This window comes from Fragaria vesca, linkage group LG3 (assembly GCF_000184155.1).
Source record: "Fragaria vesca subsp. vesca linkage group LG3, FraVesHawaii_1.0, whole genome shotgun sequence".
In the NCBI taxonomy this organism is placed as follows: domain Eukaryota; kingdom Viridiplantae; phylum Streptophyta; class Magnoliopsida; order Rosales; family Rosaceae; genus Fragaria; species Fragaria vesca.
In genome coordinates this window covers 21,898,981-21,919,849 of record NC_020493.1, presented here as the reverse complement: position 1 = coordinate 21,919,849, position 20,869 = coordinate 21,898,981, and the positions used below count along the sequence as shown (strand labels likewise).

General features: G+C 41.7%; 1 protein-coding gene and 2 pseudogenes across 1 annotated transcript; all 3 read left to right on the top strand.

Annotated features, from left to right (window-relative positions):
• The first annotated feature begins 1,473 nt into the window (after positions 1-1,473).
• LOC101303310 (probable carboxylesterase 1-like) lies at positions 1,474-2,593 on the top strand. Its single transcript, XM_004294788.1, has one exon. The coding sequence runs from the start codon at positions 1,590-1,592 to the stop codon at positions 2,499-2,501; it is 912 nt and encodes a 303-aa protein (XP_004294836.1). The 5' UTR covers positions 1,474-1,589; the 3' UTR covers positions 2,502-2,593.
• Positions 2,594-3,227: 634 nt separating this feature from the next.
• On the top strand, positions 3,228-4,441 carry LOC101302251 (annotated as a pseudogene).
• A 1,451-nt stretch (positions 4,442-5,892) lies between these two features.
• Positions 5,893-7,199, top strand: LOC101301957 (annotated as a pseudogene).
• Positions 7,200-20,869: the final 13,670 nt, after the last annotated feature.

Sequence of the window (20,869 nt, the reverse complement as noted above, 5' to 3'; positions counted from 1 at the left end):
GGTTTGGAAAAAAATGGTGGGCTATTGGCTCTAGGGTTAGAACAAAGTGCATGATAACGTGATGAAGAATAAAGTGTAGAGACAAAGAGATAGCAAGAGAATCATCATCTTATTCATTGATAGGAGCCCTTTATATAGGGAATTACACAATACCAATATGGTAAGGATATGAATACATAGATCTAGTCTAACTACATATCCTATTGGCATAAGGCCAAGGCACACATAGAGAATATCCTAGAACAATTTGTTTATTTTAATTAGAGAAGTTGGGGAAGGGTTGAACTCTACATGAGTTAGAGTTGGGTTAAATGTATAACGAGGTTAGTAGCTGGTTAGAGTTGTTAAGATGATTTGGCAACTAAGTGCCAAATGTCAAAATTTGGTAGGGAAACAGGAAAGGTGACAGAGAAACGGAGACAGAGGATCAGCTGCCCTGTGTGATAAATTGAACATCTCATTCTCTCGATGCAAATACGAAATCATTAGGAGTACAACGTCTTGGTTGTTTTGCTCCTCTGTATTCTGTTCTCATGTTTCTAGGTCTTGGTCTTGTGTTCTTCTGTTCTTCGTGGTGGTTGTCTTTTTCTTTTTATCGTACAGATCGATTTTGTTTATTCAAATTTTTTTTCTTTTCTTTTAATTTGATTTATTATGAAATCAAATAATTCCATGTCACTTGTCATGTCAGTTGTTGTTTTTTTTTCTCTTCTTTTAAATAGGATCAATAGTGGTTCCCCACTTACCCCCAGGAGACTCGAACCCGCGACCTAACGGATGCAGGCGAAGCAGCTTGCCATGTCAGTTGTTGTAGGTTAACATCATACCAACAATTGATCTAGACCATTGAATTTTTAAAAATCTAATGGTCAATAAATAGTGTCAAAATTATGTCAAATTTAATGTCTTAAGAATCGGACCCTTCAAAATATATATATATATATATATATTTAATCACTTTTGCTACATCATAATCACACATACATATTGTATTATAATCACACAAACTAAAATATCAACAATACTTGACCAGAATTCTTCACCGGAAACTCGTCGGAAAACATGGAAGATGTGATGAAAAAGAGAGAAAAAGATCATACCATGCTAAAAGCTAATGGGTAGAGGTTGAAAAACTTAATGATCATCGAAATGAAAGAATTTCACACTGAAATAGCAAAAGCAAGAAATTAGATTTGGCAGCTTTCCCCATTTTTTTTGTTTGTTTCAGATTTGGAAACTGAATGAGAGATTATAAAATGAGTTTAGAAACTGATTTCGTCGCCAAAGACCAACCTCAGGCGACGAAAAAACTTCTTGTCGAACCTCAAAAGTCAAAATCCAAATAGTATTGAGCCAAGCTCTACCGCAGTCCGCACTACCACTGTCGCTAAAAGCAGATTCCCGTTCCCCTTCTTCGGTCCGCCATTTCAAGTAGTCAAAAGCTAATAGAAAAGCAGCTGGTTCACTACCAAGAAAATTAGTTGAATCAAAAACCAAAGACAAGTAGTTGAATCTCCGCATAAATTCCAGTAAAACCTTCTCATTCAATCACTCCAGTCACCACCACCACTCTCTCTTCCCTTTCTCCAATGGCCGCCGCCGGCGATCACTCCGACGTCGAACACGTCTTCCGCTTCTTCCGCGTCCACAAAGACGGCACCATCCACCGAACCCATCCCTCCTTCGACAAAATCCCCGCCGCCGACGACCTCACCACCGGCGTCCGTTCCAAAGACGTCACCATTTCCACCGACCCACCCATCTCCGCCCGCATCTTCGTCCCCAAATCCGCCGAGGAACCGACCCGAAAACTCCCCCTCCTCTTCTACGTCCACGGCGGCGGCTTCTGCATGCAGTCCGCCTTCTCCTCCACCTACCACAACTACGTCTCCACCATCTCCTCCTCCGCCGACGTCATCGCCGTCTCCGTCGAGTACGGCCTCTTCCCGACCCGGCCCATACCCGCTTGCTACGAGGACTCCTGGGCCGCCCTCCAATGGGTCGCCACCCACGCCGACGGAACCGGGTCGGATCAATGGCTAAACGAATACGCCGACTTCAACCGAGTCTTCATCGGCGGGGACAGCGCGGGAGGGAACATAACACACACTCTGGTGTCCCGGGTCGGGTCGGTCGGGTTGCCCGGAGTGAAAGTGGTGGGTGCGATTCTGATGCATCCCTACTTTGGTGGGACTGATGATGATAAGATGTGGCTGTATATAAACAAGGAGAATGAAGGGTTGCAAGATAGGAGGCTGAAGCCGGCGGCGGAGGATCTACGGCGGCTCGGGTGTGAGAAGGTGTTGGTGTTTGTGGCGGAGAAGGATCATTTGAACGGAGTGGGGAGGAGCTATGTGGAGGGGCTGAAGAAGAGTGGGTGGAAAGGGAGTGTGGAGATGAAGGAGAATAAAGGAAAGGAGCATTGCTTTCATTTGCATGAGACTAAGGATGAGCAGGCCCTGGATTTGATCAAGACTGTTTGTTCTTTCATTAATTCATAGATTGCTTTCAGAGTTTGTAAGCGTTATAGATGTACTACCGTCCTTGTAACCCTTGACAATAATCAGCGATTTGTAAGAGATCGATTTGGGACATAATACTTTGGCGTGCTCATCTACTTCTAGCAACCAAAGCAAGTTTGAATCGATTCAAACATTTGTAGGCACCGGAAATCAAAATTTAACAATTCTTAAAAATTTTGCTTCATATTTGTTGCTACAATTCGACACCAATACAAATTGGTGGTGTGGCGCTCGCTCGACATAATGTATCTTCCCGGCATATACATTGTGAAGCTAGTTTTTTGACATGAACTTGTGAAACTTGGTCGATGCTAGAGTATGGCCGGCATGATAATTCGCAACTTAATGCCTCTCATGCCTACTATTTTCATCTCATCACTCTTGGTTGTATAAGATGTTTTAGGTCGTAATCTTTTTTTTGCTTTTCGAACAAAAAGAAATATTCAATTTGGTGCGGCTAATCTTGATATGAAAAGATTACCACCAACCCAAACTTATTTGTTAATGAAAACCGCCAATTCTGAGTCCTGAGCTCCTGATCACCCTAGTGCTGACTTCAGTTTGTCAAAAGAAAGTTAGCACACATCTATACAAGTACGAACCGATCAAATCGATAAAAATGGAACTTAAAATTCAAAGTTGGGAAAGGTAGTTCCACCAATTTGTAGAGACTCGTATGTTTTTTCCTAAACATTAATGAAGACCATGCCGAAGTTACCAGATAAGGAAAATTTAAGGACCCTGCAGATTGCAGAAATGCAGAACCTGGAGATTTACGACCCACTGATTTTACTATTTACCAAGAAAATCTCTTTGTTTTTAGCTTCCCAGGTAACTTGGCTACCAGCATTACACAGAAGAGCCCTAGCCGCAACCCCGTAGCTCAGCTCCAATGCTATCTCTCCGCCTTCCTCTCTTCCACTATCTCCACCGCACCACCGCACCACCTCACCATTAAACCCTACAAGACCCTTCCTCCAAATCTGCCTCCAATCTCGTTCGCTAACCACACAACCCATCTTAAACGACGCCGTAACTCACGAGTTCCGCTTCTTCCGTGTATACGAATCCGGCCGGGTCGAGAAGTTCCACCAAACCCATAAAATCCCGCCCAAAGACGACCCGGTCACCGGAGTCCGATCCAAAGACGTCGTCATCTCCTCCGAACCCGCCATCTCCGCCCGCGTTTTCCTCCCCCAGATCCGCGACCCGACCCGGAAACTCCCCGTCCTCTTCCACGTCCACGGCGGCGGGTTCTCCTTCGAATCCGCATTCTCCCCTCACATACACAACTACGTCAGCACTCTATCCTCCGAGGCTGACGTCATCGCCGTTTCCGTCGAGTACAGGCTGGCACCTGAGCACCCTATCCCGGCTTGCTACGACGACCCGTGGGCCGCGCTCAACTGGGTCTCGTCGCATTGTAACCGAAACGGACCCGAGCCCTGGTTGAACGAACACGCCGACTTTGAGAGGGTCTTTGTCGCCGGGGACAGCGCCGGAGGAAATATTTCGCATGATCTGGCTGTTCGGGTCGGGTCGGGTCGTTGGGTTTACCCGGGGTGAAAATAGTCGGGGCTGTTCTGGTGCATCCCTATTTTGGTGGGACAGAGGATGATGCCATGTGGCTTTACATGTGTCGTGATAATAATGGGTTGCAGGATTGTAGGCTGAGACCGAGTGTAGAGGATCTGAGAAGGCTTGGGTGTGAGAGGGTGTTGGTGTTTGTTGCTGAGAAGGATCATTTGAATGGTGTGGGGAAGAATTATGTGGAGGAATTGAGGAAGAGTGGGTGGGAAGGGAGTGTGGAGATTGTAGAGAATGAAGGATAGGATCATTGCTTCCATTTAGAGGACCTCAAGTATGAGAAAGCTGTGGATTTGATTAGGAGGTTTGCTTCATTCATTAAGCATCAGTAAACAATTCAGTTCAATGTGTTTCTTACTCTTCCTGGACCTTGAATGTTCATGTTTGCATTTACCTCATTTCTTGTATTTTGAGATCGCAAGGGTTTGGATCCAACGATCGAGTCAGGTCTAACTGTTCAAGTCGTGTCAATTTGTTAATGTGTTGAAATCTATCAAAGGATATGCCTGTTGTGCAGCACGATATGCTATGCAGCACAGTTTGAACGGTTGAGAATGCAAAGCTCATTTTTCCTTTAAGTTGATCTTATAGTTGTAAATACACTTGTATTTTAAAATAAAATCACATGTAGCTAAATACTTGACTGCATACTATGCAGTGCGCATAGTATGCATAGCAGAATTATCAAATTAATAAGTGAGAAGGAAGATAGTCACACGATTTGAAGTTTTTATTGAGCCTTCTTCTTCTTCTTCTTTTGTTTTTTGAGGGAACGACATCTAATTTTATTGAAAAGAAACTAGTTCATACAATGTCGAGCAACAAAGGTGTCAATACCGTATGGTATAACTAATCACACGAGGAAAAATTAAGATTAGAACTAAGAGTCAATTTAGCCAATATTTGCGTAGCTAAATTTAGCTAACTTAACATCAATCCAGACGGCAAGCGCCTGAAACATGCTTTTGCAATAATTCCAGTCCCACTGAACCTTAATGAATTAGGGTTTTCTGCTACCCCTGATTAAAACCTAGGCATTGCTCACACTGGGAAGTCAAGTTGGAAGCAGAGGAAGGCTGAGTTCCTAGTCTCACTAGGAAAGATCCTTATCAAGCCTTAGAATTAATCTTTCTCTCTATATATGATGAAAGGTATACCTTGAGGTTTTAGGCCTTAATTATTGAGAGTTTATATTAGTTCTAGGGTGGAGTAGTTTACTATGCTTTTTAGTTTTCATATCCGTTTTGTTTGGATTTAGTTTGCGATTGTTTTTTCAATTCGTAGTTGTACTTTAGATTAAGCTTTTGCTTTGTGTTTGAGCAATCTCCAAATTGTTCATGTATTGACCTATTTATGTAGTTATTGACTTTAAGCCTAATGGAGTAATTCCAATTCTTTCAAAAAAATAAATTAATTCCATAAATTAAGTACAAGAAATACTTCGACTACTCTTTAGTAGCCAGCAGCATCCTCATTCTCATACTTGGTATCCTCAATTAAGACTTGATAATCACTTTTAGATAGGGAACTCAAATTTGCAATCTTGATTTTACTGGCCACACACTTCTCTTTTCCTTTTCTGTTTGAAAATTTAAAAAAGAGAGTAATCTGTCGGACTCGCTCTAAGAGACAAACCACATGTTAAATACAAAACTTAACTTATTAAAAAAAAATTATCTATGAATTGTAAATAGAAGAGTGCGATTTCAATTTTCTAAATTCAAAACTAATATCAAACGACTTGTAACAAGTCTTTACAAATTGCAAAGTAGCTTACAAGTTAATGGTTGCAGGTAGCGAGGCACCATATTGACATGCCTCGATTTCTGCATTTCTAGTTTAATAAATGATGAAGATGAACCCTTCATACGCCTAATCATAAAATTATACTATTCCTCAAGAGGCATCCTCTTCTATTATAAACATTGTTACAAACAATAAGACAAAAACAAGTCGTATTACGATAAAATGCTTACCTGAAAACTAAGCAAGTTGGCTAAATTACCAAAACAAATCATGTAGGCATACAAAATTTGCATATGAACCGGAGCAAAAGATTCTATGTAAGCTTTAACCTAACGAATCTTAGATAACAAGAAAAGACGACCAACATTTGTATAAAAGCAAAGAGTGGCCTATCATTTTGCTACATTGTCCTTCACTAGCAAATCACCATCCTGTTTTGTTTCAAATGGGATCAATAAGCAACGGCTCATGAATTTCGGTTCTTCCGAGCATACAAGGATGGCCGCATTGAAACTTTTTACAAAACCGAAAAGGTCCCACCTTCTACTGATTCCATCACCGGTGTCCAATCCAAGGATGTTGTAATTTCACCGGAAGTTTCCGCCCGGATCTTCCTACCCAAAATCCATGACCCAACCCAAAAGCTACCCATCCTCTTCTACATCCATGGTGGCGGGTTTTGCCTTGAATCCGCTTTCTCTCCTATTTTCCACAAACACCTCACCACATTGGCCTATGAATCCAATGCCATTGTGGTTTCGGTCGAATACAGATTGTTCCCGGAGCGGCCCATACCCGCCTCCTACGAGGACTCATGGGCCACACTCAAATGGGTTGTATCTCGTTCCACATTTGATGGGCCAGACCCATGGTTGAACCAGCATGGGGATTTTGATAGACTTTTTTTTCTATGGGGACAACGGTGGAGTGAACTTGTGTCACAATTTGGCCGTTCGGATATGTTCTAATGAGTTACCCGAGGATAAAATTGTGGGAATTGTTATGGTGCGCCCGTTCTTTGGCGGGTTAGAGGAGGACGACAAAATGTGGCTATACATGTGTCCGGAGAACGGAGGGGTGAAAGACAGGAGGCTGAGGCCGCCGGCGGAGGATCTTGCGAAGCTTGGGTGCGAGAGGGTGTTGATATTTTTTGCGGAGAAGGATCATCTGAGAGAGGTAGGGCAGTGGTATTGTGATGAGCTGAAGAAGAGTGAGTGGGGTGGGAGTGTTGAAGTGGTGGAGCATAAGGATGTTGCCCATGAGTTTCACTTGTTGAGCGAACCTGATGGTGAGAGAGCTCTTGACTTGATCAAGAAAATTGGTTGCTTTATCAAACAGAAGTAGGTGACTCTCACCGTCTCACCTCTTCCTCCAAGGAAGTTGTAATTTTCAGTAAGTGAGATCATGGCATGCTCTACCAATTTTCATTTGGTGTTTGAATAAGTAGAAATCAGCTTTGTTGTGTAATAGTTCATTTTAATGTGGCTATTGTGTAACTAATTAATCACTTGTGCCGTTGTTATAGTGAGCTTACACATTTTGAGGCTTTAAGTTGTTAAAACACTTCGTTTGTCATTATTCTAACATATAAAGCGTGACAAATAGTTTGATGCTGGTACTAGCTCTTTTAGTATGTAACTAATGTGACGAAACATATAAATACATAAAACAACTTACCATAAGACAATGGGGGAAAAGCTGGACTACGTGCTTTGTACCGTACGCCAGACGGAGCCGTTAACGGCAGGGCATTTCTGTAATTCAACGTTATCACGGTAAATACCTGATCATACTGCGAGACCGGAGGACAGAAGAGAAAATTTGCCTCCGGAGTCGATCCCCAGACAATGCAGAACATGTCTTGGGGGATTCATAGTTGGTGTAAGATCTGGAAATCCAGAATGCAGAGATATTTGACACAAAGCTGAGTGGTGAGAGAGTAGAGTCGAATCAAGCAATGGGAGAAAAGAGCCGTATGGGGTTGAGGGTTGAAACCATCTCCCTCTGTTGGTAAACTTGCTTCACTTCCTTGAAGCTTTGTGAGGATTCAATCGGGTGGGTAATTCGCCTATCGAAAACCTAATCAACCCAAGTCTCCAATCCAACCTCCGCTCTCCAAGCCGCCATCTCCACATCTGCAGTGATTGCAATGAATTGAATTTATTTCATTTTCTGGCAGTTGAGGAATTGATTCCCTGTTCATTTGTTTCTCTTGCGATACTTTTGTGAATTTCAATTTTCATGTCTTAGAGAAGGAATGTGATTCGGAGTATCTGGAATTGGGTTTGGTAAGGGTTTTTGTTGGTTATAAAAAGAATTAATTACTGGGCACTCCATTAACTTTCATGCGCTCGACAGTTTACTCCATTAACTTTCAATTTCAATCGATTACTCCATTAACTATCCAATGTCACACAATTAGGTCAATCCGTTAAGTGGCCGTCCAAATTAGTGGTTAAGTTGCTAACTGGACATATTTTTCAACTGGAAATTCCATTTAACACCCTCCCTCCCTCCCTCCTTAATCTCTTCAATCTCTTCTCTCTCCTCCTCCACCTCCTCCGCAACCACAACGCCACCGCATCACCAGTTGGACCTTCAACAACACAGCAACAACAATACCAACAACCAACCAACCACACCACCAGCAATCAACCACATCAACACCGTAATCAAACACATCGTAACTAGACCACCAGCAACCAACCACACCACCAGTAGCTCACCCCGCAGCTCCTCGACATCTCTCTCCCGACGCTAAAAACTCAAACCCACCTACCTCGCATCTCTCTCCCGAAGCCCAAAACTCAAACCCTCACAACAATCTTCTCCCTTCGCCGCCAACCAAACCCTAAACAACACCATCCATGAAACCCTTCCGTTTTCTGCTTCAAACCTATGCTAGACTTGAAATCTCAACCACTTTGAATCCCCAGCCAACAACCTCTTCTCGCTCGCCTCCCCTTCCTCTATATGAAATTGAAGCCATTTGTTTCATTGGAAACAAATTTGGGAATTGGGGATTTCAATCCCTAAAATTTCAAATTTGGGAATTGGAAGTGTTGAACGGTGAGCCACTAGAGGGTGTTGGTGCGGTTGGCGGCCAGAGGTGGGACACCAGCGCGTTGGGGATGGTGAGGAGGAGGGTGGTGTTGGAGTAGAGGAAGGCGCGGACGAGGTTGGGGTCAGAGACGTCAAGGCGGAGGGCGGCGAGGTTGAGAGAAGTGATGGTCGAGGCCACGCGCTCTGATAGCGGAGGGGTGGGGTAGGTGGCGACGGTGGAGGCGGAATAGGTGACACTGATGGTGATGGATGAGGTGGCGTCCGACGAGGAAGAGGAGGGTGATGAGAGAAACGGCAGAGAGAGAAAAGTGGGAAGCCATGGCTGGCTGATTGGTTTTAAATGAGAGAGAGAGAGAGAGAGAGAGAGAGAGAGAGAGAGAGAGAGAGAGAGAGAGAGAGAGAGAGAGAGAGAGAGAGAGGTTGTGTGTTAAATGGAATTTCCAGTTGAAAAATATGTCCAGTCAGCAACTTAACCACTGATTTGGACGGCCACTTGACGGATGGACCTAATTGTGTGACATTGGATAGTTAATGGAGTAATCGATTGAAATTGAAAGTTAATGAAGTAAACTGTCGAGTGCATGAAAGTTAATGGAGTGACCAGTAATTTCTCCTTATAAAAGTGTTCAAGTTTTGGTCAAGCTTTGAACAAGTCAGGATCTTTATCTGTGTATAGTGCTTAAGTTGATCGTGACATGATTTTTGGGGTTTATATATCGCGGAGCTCTGTAATCAGTTTAGGTTGGCATTGTAGAACTGAAGCTTGAATTTCAGAATGATGATTTGATCATTTTTGTTTATATGATGAATTGCTGAGATTTTGTTCATATGGCATTGTCATTTTTTTTATTAACTTGTGTAGTTTAAAACCAGGGTTATTAACTGTTTAATTTTCATTGACTTTCAATTTAGGGTGGCCTGAGCTCTGGGTATAAAAAAATTGATTGATGAGAAAGGGTTAGCTGATGAAACTTACACAGCAGAATGCATTGCACTCTTTCGGTTATCTGGAACCTCTATTCATAACAACAAAGCAGTGCAAGTTTATGCGGTATGAGCTCATTCTATAATTATGCATCACACTTGCTCAAACCTACAATTCTACTCCAATGACCCTTGAAATTATTTAGATTTTCTAGGAAAGTGACTTTTTTGTTTATCTAATTGCTAGTTCGGAATGATAACTAGGAAGGACTCAGTCTGACCATAACCTGAGGGAGTATTAAGCTGCTGTGGGATACACATACGTCGAAGGTTTTCATGTCATATAAAATATTACTGCAAATGTGAACCATCAAGCCATCTTTGGGAAAAAGGCCTTGTAGTAATTCATATGCAAAAGGTGAGATGCATCCTAGCGATGTCAAACCGTCTTTGGCAAAAGCATTGAGTAGGATACTGGAGGTAGGTTCATATGTTCATGTCATGTGCGATCAATTTATTAACAGCCAATGGGATGTTCATTCTTTTATCTGTAAATCTTGGTTGTTTTGCAACATGAATATGAAGTTTGAAATTTGTTGCTTAATGAATCGGTTAATGCACCAAGATGAAGTGGATCATTGACTTCAAGCTTATATGGGTTTAGTACCTTAATTTTCTTGCATCCAAGAAACCATGCTTCCAAGCCTAAAAATGCTATAGTAGAAGCTCTCATTGGTGAGCAGTTGATCTGATTCATTAGGATTGGTTTACCTGATTATCCATAACCCTAAAATATATGATTTAGTGGTGGAAAGCTATGGTGTTAGATCTAGGAACTAAACCCCACAAATCGTTTTGGGTGAATGTGATTGAGACCCTAGTGTCATGAATTCTCTGCATATTTTCTTTGCTTGAGTTTGCTTACATTTGGTTTCCAACTCTCAAATTCTTCAGGTTTAATTTTTGCGATTACGTATATTTGATTCTGGACTCTGTTTTCAGTTCCTTGCTTGCTCAATGTGATAAATATACTGGTATCTACTGCCAAAGTTAATTACTTGCTTCAACTAGTCAATATCTGTTGTCATGTTTTTGAGTTGTGTGATAATCTCTGATATTTATTCTTGTTTCTGAGTATTGAAAACCCAGTTTCATATTCAAGTCAGCTCTAACTATGACCCAGGTAATAGAACAATTGAGATTTTTGTTTGCCGGGCTACTTTTCTCAATGGCGTCTGATTTTTACAAGTTGACCAATTTCAGCAAGAGTCATGATTTAAGTCCTATCAGGTCAATATTTGTGAAATTCATACCATTTGTGAAGAAATTGTTCCATCAAATCGGTGTATGGGTTTGTCCTTTCTGTCGTCTACTTGGTTAGTAACTGATTTTTGTGAATTTCTAGAATCCAGAATTGGCGGAATTATAATTTGAAATTGTTATGAATTGTTTTGAACGTGGTAGTTATGAATTGTTGTTTACCTGTTAGTTTCGCCTTTTCCATGTGTTTATGTGTTTGTCTGTAGCTGTGTTTTTTTAGTTTTATGGTTATGTGCTTGATTTCGAAGTGGGGAGTGAACTTCTTAAGGCAGAGTGGACAAAGATCATAAGAGTGGGCCAAATGAGCATGGGTCTGAGCAAACAAGAGCGGCACTTCTAGCGCTGAGAAAGAAAAGGATAGCCCGATGACCTGCTTGAAGTTTTGTATTGCTCTGGAGAAAGGTAAGGAAGTGTTCGACGAGTGAGAACATTACATGGCGCATGGTTTTGATGAAAGGATGTGGAAACTGGAAGCAGTGTCGAGGCTATATGATTTAACTGACTGGGGAAGATATAGAATAACTGAAGGATGCCAAAGATCCTTCAGTTATGATGCCAAAGATCCTTCAGTTATGATGCCAAAGATCCACATATCATTTTATTTTTTTGCATGTTTCCTGACATAACGTACTTCTCACATATAATGGTCGTTGTCTCAATTCTATGATCAATTGACGCTCTTTCCATTTGAAGGACGCAACTCATCAACATCAATGTCCATTTCAAATGCATTGACAATTACTGGTGAGCTGGTGAGCTTTGCTTAGGTCCATTTGCTTTTGGATAATGTAACAGCTGCACAATGAAGATATCATCATCATCATGAATTGAATCTTCGGAGAAATTATACTGTTATATGGAAAATCTACAGTTGCTTGGGAACTTAAATATTTTACAAATCTACAATAGACATGGAGTTCTAGCTTCTCTAGAACAAGATATACACACCTCAAGAACCTGATATATTTCATACAGTTTAGCATATCATAGAAAATGCATTACAATCTCCAGTTTTAGTATCTCATACTTTAAAGGTCCTAGAGGGGGGTGAATAGGCCTTTTTTGAATTTTCGTTGACTTCTGTATCCGAGGATAACAATGACTTGTGTTATCCCAGATTCACAGGATACGAGTTTGTAGAAAGTAAATTGCAGCAAATAAAGAATCAACACAAGGATGTTTTTTACTCGCAGAAACCCTGAATGCAAGGAGAAAAACTACATGTCTCTAACTCTTGAGAGACAAAACTTTCCACTAAGTTGAAGTAACTTCTTACAAGAATAATAGTTCTAGTGATACACTGCCACAGTGCTATCCTTCCTAGTCCCGAACTAGTCTAGACCTATTCCCTCTCCTGTTTCTAAGCTCTTACAACATGGAAAACTTTTAGAAGCTTTATTCGTGAATTCAGCTAACCACTAGCTGATTCAACCTTGAACGCTTCTTGGGTTGGTTGCACTACACATCCCTCATGGTATGCAACATGATATGAGTTGATGAAAGAAGTTTTGAGTTCAAGCTCTAAGGTTTACAGTCACGAAGAAGACTTAGAGCAGCATTGAACAATGCAAGCTAGAAACTAGACTCAACAAAGAAAATGCAATAAGGCAGTTTTCAACAACCATTGAGCAAAACCAAAGCTATAGATATATATAGGCAGACAAGGCATCAAATATGATGCAAGCTGACCTCAACATGTTTCAGAAAGGTTTGGACAGAAGTGTTTGGTTCCCCATACTGAAAGTGATGTAACCAAATGGAAAGTTGACACAAGCAACCTCAATAGGACAAAGATACCTTTCCTAAAACATGAACGATTCAAAACAGGGAGCAAAGAGGTTTGAAACCCTCTTACTCAGTCTATCAGTGGACCTTGACACAGCCGATAGCGACTGGTCTTTGAATCACACAGGGGCCAGCTTTGTATTGGATAATGTATCATAAAATCCAAGCTGGAGCCTTGAGCATCAAACCATTTGGTCACGGGTTGGCATAACAAAAGACCTCAACCCTTAGACTGGTTTGAGCGCCAAAGCACTTCCCACAAACTTAGTTGTCCATTTGAATTTGAAAGACTTATTAAACTAATATAACAGACTTTGAAACTCAGGACAGCAGAAGACTCAGTACTAGGATAGCAAGCGAAGCTGCTAACCTCTGTGAAAAACAGTGATATGCAGATGCATGTTTTACCTGAAACCATAAGGGATATTAGTGTCACTTGTTCTTGATCAGATAACATCATCTCAGGGTGTTTTGTAGGATAAAAGGATTGCCAACTATCCTTATACCTTCAATCTCCCCCTTTGACATTCCTTCACAAAACACTTCATTTGTAGGAAAAACCACATGCAGAGAACAACTTCAAGAACAAGTGAAGAATCACAGAAACTTACAACTGAGATATTTGCACACTAACACTGAGAATTAAACAGTCATAAAACATTGTATTGAACAGCCATAAAACCACCAATATCAACAATGTCTTACAAACATAAAACAGCAATTCCTACAAACATAAACCAGCAAATCCTACAACTAATTCTCCCCCTTTTTGGCAAGGAATACCAAAGGGAAACAGAGAATAAAATATCCGAGAGGTTTTAAAAGAAATAGAAACCTACAATGGAAAACAAGAAACATGGGAAGTACACACCATGAGACACTGTAAAACATCAAAACAACAAGATCACACAGCTTCCTCTGACTCCTCAGCAGAAGCGTCAGAGGACTCCTCAGAATTAGAGCTGGAAGAAGGGGTAGACGAGGCTCCATCCCCACCAGAAGTGTTAGCAGGAGGCGTATGTGTCCCCATAGATTCCTTCAGTTCATTTCGCAGGGCCTCAAACTGAGCAGTAAAAGAAGCCTGCAGAGTAGCAACAGCATTTGAAACTTGACGCTTGATCTCTTGCTTTAGCAGGGTCTGCTCTAATGATTCCACATACACATCAAACTGGCTCATCGATTTTGCCAAGGATAACTTGTCGACCGGAGAAGCCTCATTCTCAGTAGCCATGACATCAGCATTAAGGACATGTACACCAGCATCCAAACACAGTTTTGTGATGACAGCAGGGAAGACAAGAGAGCTATTCTCACGAATAGATGTGCCCGCACCCTTGATGGCTTTGTAAATGAAACACTCAGTAGGAAAACGAGGCTTGGAAGGGCTAGAAATCAGATATTTAATCAGGGCAGCCTGTTGGTGAGTGATTTTGCCTGTGTTGGAGGTGGGAGTCAAAAGAGATCGAACCACGAACCCTAAAAGCTTGCACAGCTCGGACATAAATTGACTGGAAAGATGAGAAGCAGTGATCTCTGGCTGAGGAAAAGTGGACTGATAAAGGGCTCCTCCTAGCTCAAGAAGAGAGACAGATTTGATGGAATCAAAAACTGAGTTGGGTTCTGTGGCAGGGAGAGACAGGCTAGATCGAATCCTAGGAGGAGAAATGTCAACATCCTTACCCCTAACCTTGACAACAATGGGGCGCTGAGATTGAATTTTCACCTTTTCAGGTGCATTCTGAGGAAAATTGGCATAAAATTCTTGAACCCAAGTCCTATTGACCTTATGGAAGGATGTCAGAACCTGATCCCAACCCTAGTAAACAGCTAATTTCTTAACTTCAGGATGCAGAGAATCAAAAGCAATAGGTCTCTCAAACACTATTCTCTTGGTGACAATAGAAGTACAGAAATAATCTCGACTCACCTCAGATTGAAAGTGAGAAAGAGGAGGGACAGAGGAGAGGGATACCTCAGCAGATCTCTTCTTGGGAGGCATCGTGGACTGCGGAGGCCTGTTGCCATCCATGGGACCCTTGCCTTTATCAACCGAGTTCCGAGGACCAGAACGAGAGGGCTTAGCACTGGAGGAGGGCTTGGCAGGAGCCTTAGAGGGAGGAGGTCGCCTAGACACCGGAGACCCAGAAGCAGGGACCTCCGAGGAGGTCTCAACCGGAGCAGGAGCACCAGTTGGTGCAGAGGGCTCCTGAGGAGCAGAGGATGATCTGGTAACCCTATGTTTGGAGGTGCACCGCTTGGATTTGGGCTCAGGGGCTGGGACAGGCACCTCGGTCTATACACCCTCAGAAGAAGGAGAGGGAGATCTAATTGGAGACCTAACCGGAGAGGATGGAGGAAAAGGAACCGCCGCAGATGGTCCACCACCACTGGAGAGAGATGGCTTAGCGACCTTGACCAGTTTTTCACCTGAGGGAGAGCGAGGCCTCTTACCCAGAGCAGGAAGAGAAACTGGGTCTCTTAGAGCTTCAAGCTTGTCTGCTATGGAAGGACCGCCAGGGGTAGCAGTAAGCCGAAGAGATTGACCTCCAGAGATAGGCACTTCAGCCTGGATGGGAAGCAGGTTTAGGGCTTCCTGCATGGTAGGTTCCTCCCTAAGATTGACAAAATTTGGCCCAACAGGCTTGTTTGACATTTTTGGCTGAGAGAGCTTTGGATTGGGAGAACGTTGAGCAGAGAAGGAGATGAGAAGAAGATGAGTGGGTTTCGAAAAGAAAAGAGAAGAGAGAAAGACCGGTTAATGAGAAGGAGGAAGCATTGGACACGATCAGAATGTCTCGAAAACCGTCAACCCCACTAATCCCAACTGCTCAAAACGGCTATAAGAATTAAATAACCAAACCCACGCAATGATGATGTTTTGAAACGTGACAAAACACCACCGCTCAGAGGGACCAATGAAAACTCATAGAAGAACCACGTAAGCACATGCAGACAAACAAAATCCAAGAGTAAAGCTACTCAAGTCTATACTCCCCCTAAGAGTATGCATAAGAAAAAACGAAAAATTGTTTATTTCTGACGAACACTCTTAGAGAAAAGGACTGCACAAACAAGCTTTAAGGAAAATGACCATTCAAATTGCATCCTTGGTTTTTGAAGTCAGTTTAAGCATAGACTCACAAGGTGACATATCATAACAAACAAACAAACCTTGATCAAACAAAAGCAAATCACATAGGTTTATGATAGTGACAAGTCCCAATGGTCTCTATTTTTATTTGCAGCACTTTAGAGTGAGTGTGTAAGTGAGATAATAACCACATGGTGCTTGATAAGCTTGAGGGCATCAACTAAGTATTTATTGTCAGTGTGAGCCATGTCATGCAGGGATATCATCTGGTCCTTCCATCCTTATCTCTCCAGAATTTGATTTTAAAGTCCAAAGGCTACTTTTAACCGTGAATTTATTTTGGTCCAACATTAATATCACAGCCTTAACTGAGAAATCGTCCTCATAGGTTCAAGTAGAAGAAAATGTGTCATTGCTTCACAAGATCAGTTGACCTTGGACAATATGTGTAACAAGGACACTCATATGGACACATCATCCGAACCCATCGAAGGATAGAATGCATCTCAGAAAACCCCACTACATAACAAGACAAGTGGAGGACTAGCTAATTCAAGAAGTCATTTGTGATTGTCAATCAAATTTTTTCTTCAACTTTGTTCCAACCAGAAGTTCCTAATTCTAAACCAATCTCGTTTCTTCCCACCCTTATATCGTTCATCACGACCAAAGAATGTGTACTTTGAGATTAGCCTAGATCATTGAGTTCTTTAAACCTCAATCTTCAAACCAACCTCGTTTCTGCTCACCCTTGAATTGTTCACCATAACCAAGGAATGTTTACTTTGAGATTAGTTTGGAAAGTAAACTCCCCCTTAGTATGAACTCTTATCTCAAGTATATAGCCCAAGCTTTAGTGCAGCCAAAGTGATCAGTAATAGTGCACATAAGAATACTACAGATTTGCAATAAAGGCCAGACCACATATGACAACATCTGAACATGTGCACACACCTATGTGAAGAGTAAGACTGAAACAAGGAAAGGAAGGACAAATAGTCACCTAGGTCAAGTTCAGAAACTGACTAAGGATACCAAGAAGGTCCTCTATTCCTGAACCTGTAAAGAGGAACTGGAAACAAAAGCTTTTTTTTTTTAGAAAAAAAAAAAATTTCAGAACATATATAAACCAACAGAACACACACACTAGCAGGGGAAGTATTTACTTGTTGTCACACAGCTCTATAGCCTTGCACAAACTCAAATGCCTAGCATTGTCAAGTGGTTTAGTGAACAAATCAGCTAATTGCTTTTCAGTTGGAATGAAAGTAAGCTCAAGTAGTTTCTCTTCAACCAAGCCACGAATGAAGTGATATCTTATCTCTATATGCTTGGTCCTAGAATGCAACACTGGATTCTTTGAGATGTTTATGGCAGAGGTATTATTACAGAAAAGAGATAACGTACCTTGCTGGAAACCATAGTCTGCAAGCATCTGTTTCATCCACATGAGTTGTGTGCAACAACTACCAGCTGCTACGTACTCAGCTTGAGCAGTAGAGAGGGAGGTGCAATTTTGCTTCTTGCTATGCCATGAAACAAGATTGTTGCCTACAAAGAAGCAACCACCGGAAGTGCTTTTTCTGTCATTTGCATCTCCAGCCCAGTCCGAGTCAGTGTATCCTGCAATCTCAACATTAGTGTCGAAAGTGTACTTAATTCCATGATCAAGAGTTCCAGCAACATATCGGATTATGTGCTTTACTGCTTTGACATGAGATTGTTTGGGATTAGCTTGATAACGAGCATATACACCAACACTATAAGCAATATCTGGTCTACTAGCAGTCAAATACATAAGATTTCCAATCATACTCCTATAATTGGTTTGATCCACATTAATACCAGACATGTCAGCACTGATTTTACAACTGGTGCTCATGGGAGTGGGGAAGGCAGTGGCCGTTTCCATCCCAAACTTCTTAACAAGGTGCTGTGCATACTTAGATTGACAGATAAACAGACCATTTTGACTTTGCACAACTTGAAGACCTAAGAAGTAGCTTAACTTTCCACAGAGACTCATTTCAAATTCTTTCTTCATGAGCTCAGTAAACTCATGCACCAGGGATGGAGAAGTAGACCCAAACACTATGTCATCAACATATATCTGAGCAATGATAATGTGCTCTAAGGTACATTTGACAAACATTGTTTTGTCAACTGAGCCTCGCACATATCCATGGTCAACAAGGTGATTCGACAATCTCTCATACCAAGCCCTAAGGGCTTGCTTAAGACCGTAGAGGGCCTTATCTAACCTGTAGACATAGTCAGGATGGGTAAGACTCTGGAATCTTGGGGGTTGTTCCACATACACTTCCTCTTTGAGGATACCATTCAAAAAAGCACTTTTCACATTCATTTGATACAAGGTAAATTTCAAATAGCAAGCAACAGCAAGTAGAAGACGAACTGACTCAAGTCTAGCTACAGGAGCAAAGGTCTCATCAAAATCTAAACCTTATATTTGAGAATACCCTTGCACAACAAGTCTTGCCTTGTTTCGGGTGATAATGCCTTTTTCATCAGTTTTATTTTTGAACACCCATTTGGTTCCTATGACATTTTTGTCCTTAGGCCTAGGCACTAAATGCCAAACATTGCTTCTTTCAAACTGGTTCAACTCGTCTTGCATGGCACTGATCCAATCAGCATCAAGCAAGGCTTCCTTCACATTCTTTGGCTCTATTATAGAAACAAAGCCATAGTATGTGATGGTGTTGATGTCATCTTTATGTATAGCAACAAAGCATTTAAACATTGAGAAATTGCTCACCAACCGACCAGTCTTACTCCTGGTCTTTTTGGCTTCAGACACATCCCCAATTACATGGGATAGATCATGGTCCTTCTGTACTTGTCTTTTGCCGCTTCTGTGAGTTGGCTGAATGGCGAGCGTAGCATCCTTCCCAGATCTTGGAAGATCTGTGTCATCATCCATCCCTGAGTCATTATCTCCTTGATCAGACTTGGTTTCGGATGAAGTAGGTTCAGCTTCTTGTTCAGATACCTGCTCAGACAAAACACACCCATCATTCTTGCAAACAAGAGCATCATTAACAGCCGCATTTACTGATTCCATAATTTTGCAAGTTCTCTTGTTATACACCCGATAGGCTCGACTATTTCCAGCATATCCGAGGAACACACCCTTGTCACTTTTAGCATCAAACTTTGTCAAATACTCTCTGTCCCTATAGATAAAGCAGGGACTTCCAAACACTTTGAGATGAGAGATATTTGGTTTTCTACCTCTCCAGATCTCATAGGGAGTCATGGTTGTTCCAGGTCTAAAAATTACACGGTTTAATGTGTAACAAGCATTGTTTACTGCTTCTGCCCAAAAAGAATGATCAAGACCAGATGCAGCTAGCATAACCCTAGATAATTCCATAAGAACCTTATTCTTTCTTTCTACAATGCCATTATGCTGTGGAGTGATAGGGGCAGAGAATTCATAATGCACACCAAACTCTTCACAATAATTTTCAAAATAAGAGTTTTCGAATTCAGTACCATGATCTGATCTGATCCTAACAATATGCATGTCATCATTCAATTTCTCATTTGTGACTCTCTTAGCAACACTGTAATAATTTTCAAAAGTTTCACCTTTGTTAGACAAAAATACTCACCCAAGTGAATCTAGAAAAATCATCAACAATTACAAGAGCATACTTTCTTCCTCCAATACTTTTAGTTTCAACAGGTCCTACTAAGTCTAGATGCAGCAGTTCAAGAACATGAGTAGTAGGATCATCATTTAATAAAGGATGAGAGGTCCGAGTCATCTTACCAACTTTACATTCACCACACATACCTTGGGGGATACCGGCAAGCTTTGGTGTCCCTCTGACGGCTTCTTTTGAAGACAGCTTCAATATATCCTGATGGTTCAAGTGACACATTCGTCTATGCCAAAGATCTAAGGGTTCCTCACAGATCATAGATCTAAAACAAAGTTGGGGTGAAAACTTCTCTTTCGCTACAACACAATAGCATTGATCCCTCGTTCTCTTTTCTCTCATTATGCTCTTTCCTTTACCATCTAAGACAACACATCTCTGCTTATTGAAGGTGACTGAATTATGTTCATCAACAATCTGACTTACACTTAACAAACTCACTTCTAAACCCTTGACCAGTAAGACGTTTTTCAAACAAGGAAGACCAAGAGCATTTACTGTCCCACTTCCCACTATCGGAGCCCGACCTCCATCCCCAAAACCAACATTCCCTTCAGGATGAATGTCATCCATAGACGAAAACCACTTGGGATCTCCAGTCATGTGCCTTGAAGCACCACTGTCTATGTACCAGGAATCAGTACAACGCGCTGTGAGAGCTGTAAGAGCTACGCGGCACACTGCTACTGTTCTAGACTCCTTAACAGGCCTTAGATTTGTCCAGACACGTGACAAGAAACAGACAATGTTTTCCTCATCAGGATTGCTGTCACACTCATCAAAAGACTTTGAATCTGTGTGTGGAGGTTTGAGAACATGAGATCTGGACTCCTTCTTAACCCAAGCTAAGCTCTTATTCGGTTCTCTAGCTACAGGGACAGAAAGACCCTTAGCTATCCTAGCAAATTCCTGTAGAGACTTTTCTAGAGTGGCTTGAAAAGATGTGAAGAAACTTGCAACTGACTTATTGTTCTGAAAACTGGTAAACTCTTGGTTTCTCCTAGGGTATGCCTGGCCGTTTTGGAGTTTCCTACAAAAAAGTCGTATGTGACCAGGAACACCACAGTGATGACAGGTAGGTTTGAATCTTTTTGGAGACTCAACCTTGTTAGTCACTATTTTATCATCAGGAACTTTACTTT

Bases quoted from the DNA above. Each gene is read 5' to 3' on its own strand.
- LOC101303310 (XM_004294788.1), top strand. From the start codon at position 1,590: ATGGCCGCCGCCGGCGATCACTCCGACGTCGAACACGTCTTCCGCTTC.